General features: G+C 46.9%; 1 protein-coding gene across 1 annotated transcript; it reads left to right on the top strand.

Moving 5' to 3' along the window:
- The first annotated feature begins 497 nt into the window (after positions 1-497).
- On the top strand, positions 498-1,666 carry LOC124690063 (alpha-galactosidase-like). The gene is made up of 6 exons (XM_047223501.1): positions 498-576; positions 664-897; positions 991-1,081; positions 1,167-1,216; positions 1,335-1,475; positions 1,568-1,666. Exons 2-6 carry the CDS (start codon positions 823-825, stop codon positions 1,664-1,666), a joined length of 456 nt encoding a protein of 151 aa, XP_047079457.1. The 5' UTR covers positions 498-576; positions 664-822.
- Positions 1,667-3,255: the final 1,589 nt, after the last annotated feature.

The raw sequence follows: 3,255 nt of genomic DNA, 5'->3' as shown, positions 1-3,255 counted from the left end.
TATTCCTGATAATTTCTGGGTTAATTTGTATGCCTGAACTTTAGTATCTATTGTGAAAAAGCGTACAATATTAAGCTTATTTTCGAATTTTGGTTGTTTTCTGAAATTCCCGGCCGTTCCCTGCGTCAGCTGACCAAATGGCTCATGCTTAATTACCGTAGCGGTAGGGGAAGCCAGCGTTTCCCCCATGTTGAGGGAATTCCAGCCGGGGGCTCTCATTCCCCGGGATATGTTACGTGCGCGACCAAACTAGCCCTAACAATACTGCAACCAATACCAGTGCATTGAGTCTTACGTGTTAGATTGCGAAGTAAATTGTCATGGCTCATGCAGATATACTAAGATGAGCAACGCCATCAGGAAATACGAGAAGAACATCTTATTCTCACTCTGTGAATGGTGAGTTTGCTCTTCATAAGATATTAGGATGGGCAGTAGCAACATCATGCATTGCTGATTCACACTACTGCGGTTCCCTGTTTAGGGGAGACAACACCACAACAACCCTGCTACATGGGCAGGTGGCATGGGTAATAGCTGGAGGACAACTGGTGACATCGCCGACAACTGGAACAGGTGCTGCTCATTTCATCAACTCTAGAATTTTGGTCAAGTAGCTACTGGAATTAGAAAGATTGATCGTAAGTTACGTTGTTACTTCAGCATGACATCCCGTGCGGACCAGAATGATGAATGGGCCTCCTACGCCGAACCTGGTGGATGGGACGGTAGGAGTTTCAGACAACTCTGTGCCAGTATTGGAGATTGACAAGCCATTTGTTAGATTCGAACTGATGTTGTGCTCCAATCTCAGATCCTGACATGCTTGAAGTTGGGAACGGTGGGATGACTGAAGCTGAGTACCGCTCGCACTTCAGCATCTGGGCACTTGCCAAGGTACACATGTCCCCCATATGCATTTAATAACGTTGCTTCAATTCTCAATTTTTTTTGCATTTCCTCACTGCGATCCTGGTATGAGTTGTGTAGGCTCCTCTTCTGATTGGGTGGGATGTGCGCTCGATGAGCCAGACGACAAAGGGCATAATCAGCAACTCGGGGGTCATCGCTGTCAACCAAGGCAAGTATTATCTTCCACTTACTTGCCCAAGATGCCTTCTTCCAATTGGATTTCAGTGTACTCAAACAACATTTTTTTATAACAGACAGCCTAGGTGTCCAAGGAAAGAAGGTGCAATCTAATAATGGTTTGAAGGTATTGCTCAATTCAAACCCCTTAGTTCTGACTTCCATGACGAAGCTTGAGCCATATCAAAGCAAGACAAAAAAATAATAGCATGATTCAAAGTCTGTAGTTGCGTAATTGTTTGTAGGTATGGGCCGGTCCGCTCACCGGCAACAGAAAAGCCGTGGTTCTGTGGAACAGGCAGGGGTACCAGGCAACCATCACTGCATATTGGTCAAGTGTTGGGCTCCCTGCATCTGCCGCCGTCACTGTCTGTGATCTATGGGTGGTAAGCTCGCTTTCTTCAGAGCTCTTTGCCTTTTGTAATAATGCACTGCAGGTTTCAGAGTTCATAATAACAATTTCCGTCTTCTCGTGCAGCACTCGTCATCCTCCGCTCAGGGGCAAATATCCGCCTCGGTGGCGCCTCATGACTGCAAGATGTATAGCCTATTCTTGTCCAATTTTGAAGAGATATAAAAGGTAAGCTACACCACATTCTCAGCCATTCATCTCGAATTCTACCTTGATCACCATGCTCCCTCCGTTGACATCTATGATATAAATGTTAATTCTGCTTGATATTTTTTATTTTACATCATGGTGCTGCCCAGACTTTGTCAGTAATATGTAAACAGTAATGTGGAGCGCCTAGCAAGACATGGCCTACAACACCACGCATGATGCCTTCTCTCCTACCAGGCCCCAAAAACAATGTGCCACCTAATGCTTGAATGCCTTTTGCTAGGGTAACTTGGGATGAAGTGCTGGCATGACTCAGAATGATAGCAAGAGTGCCAAATGGGTAGGAGACCCTTATAGACTGGTGGTTGCAAGCAAAACACCAAACTCCCAAGCAGCTGCGCAAAGGCTTATTTTGTTGAAAAAAATAAGATTTCATAAATATTGTTTTCTCTTTGAAACCTCAAAGAAACACCAACAAGGAATCATGCGAAAAGTCTTGAAGGATAGTATGCTTTAATTAATAGTATCATGTCTTAGCATGTCCTCAACTGTAAGTGTCGGCTTCATCATTCTGTCAATTTTGTTGATAATTGTTCCTTTTAAAAAACCTATGCTGTGTTCCTTAGTTTTTCCAAGATCTTCTTGTTCTTAGGAGATATAATGTAGTATCTCTTTTATATTGATGCAGCTTGACCTGATATTAAGCCTGTGTGGTATGTCTTTCAAAGATGTATACGTGCCTCTTCTTTTAAGGTGCTTTAAAAGCTTGTTATCTTGCGGGATTTAATAACTTTTCTTGCATGTTCTATTGTCAGGTAGATATATTGTGCCATACTTTTCAGGCGGTGCAGTTGGTGTAGTTCCAGTCTTCATGTTGTGATGCGGGGTGGCTTTCGCACACCTCCGCCTCAAGACCGTCAAGTGCAGCCCCGCCTATCGTCGACGCTACACCATGGCCAAGGAGTCCCCTAAGTGGACCAACAACACAAAACCCCGCCATATATGTCAAGGTGAACTCCTTCCTCTCTATGGTCGATCTCAACACCAACTTGAATGGCATGCTACCTCATGCCTATCATCATGGTGTCTATAGGTGCCGACATCGACAAGGACCAAGAGAGAAGGAACTCCCATGGTGCAAGGAAGAAGGAAGAAGAAGAAGGAAAGAAGAGAAGAAGGAAGAGGAAGAAGAGGCGGGAGGAAGAGGCCCAGCCTGGCCGGAGGCCGGCCAACCGGGCCCCGGAGCCGGCCGGGCCGGTCCCGGGGCCGGTCGAGCCGGGCCCCAGACCGGATCTACCCCGGCGACGACCGGGCATCGTACCGACGCCAACCAGAGGGACTTTTGCGAACTTCCCGGTCTGGCGCCCGGTTGACCGGCCCTGGCGCCGGCCGGCCCGGTCTACAGCCCGGTTGGCGCCCGGTTGACCGGATTTCACGAGTTCGACTCGACCGGAAACTGGCCGAGTCGGTCCACCGCATACCTATTCGACCCAAGTCGCCTTGGACCTCTATATAAGCACCTAGGTCATCCCCTTTACTCCTTAGACAAGATTTATGCTTAAACATGAATTTGAGCTTTGTCTCCCTAGGGTTTCATCCCCTTT

Source organism: Lolium rigidum, chromosome 2 (genome assembly GCF_022539505.1).
Source record: "Lolium rigidum isolate FL_2022 chromosome 2, APGP_CSIRO_Lrig_0.1, whole genome shotgun sequence".
In the NCBI taxonomy this organism is placed as follows: domain Eukaryota; kingdom Viridiplantae; phylum Streptophyta; class Magnoliopsida; order Poales; family Poaceae; genus Lolium; species Lolium rigidum.
The sequence above is the reverse complement of the archived record's forward strand: the minus strand, read 5'-3'. Positions and strand labels throughout refer to the sequence as shown.

What these genes read in the sequence shown, in the direction of transcription:
- LOC124690063 (XM_047223501.1), top strand. Translation starts at nt 823, where the DNA reads ATGCTTGAAGTTGGGAACGGTGGGATGACTGAAGCTGAGTACCGCTCG. An exon ending in GCATCTGGGCACTTGCCAAG is followed by an intron (nt 898 to 990) that starts GTACACATGTCC and finishes TGAGTTGTGTAG; the next exon opens with GCTCCTCTTCTGATTGGGTG. An exon ending in GGTCATCGCTGTCAACCAAG is followed by an intron (nt 1,082 to 1,166) that starts GCAAGTATTATC and finishes TTTTTATAACAG; the next exon opens with ACAGCCTAGGTGTCCAAGGA.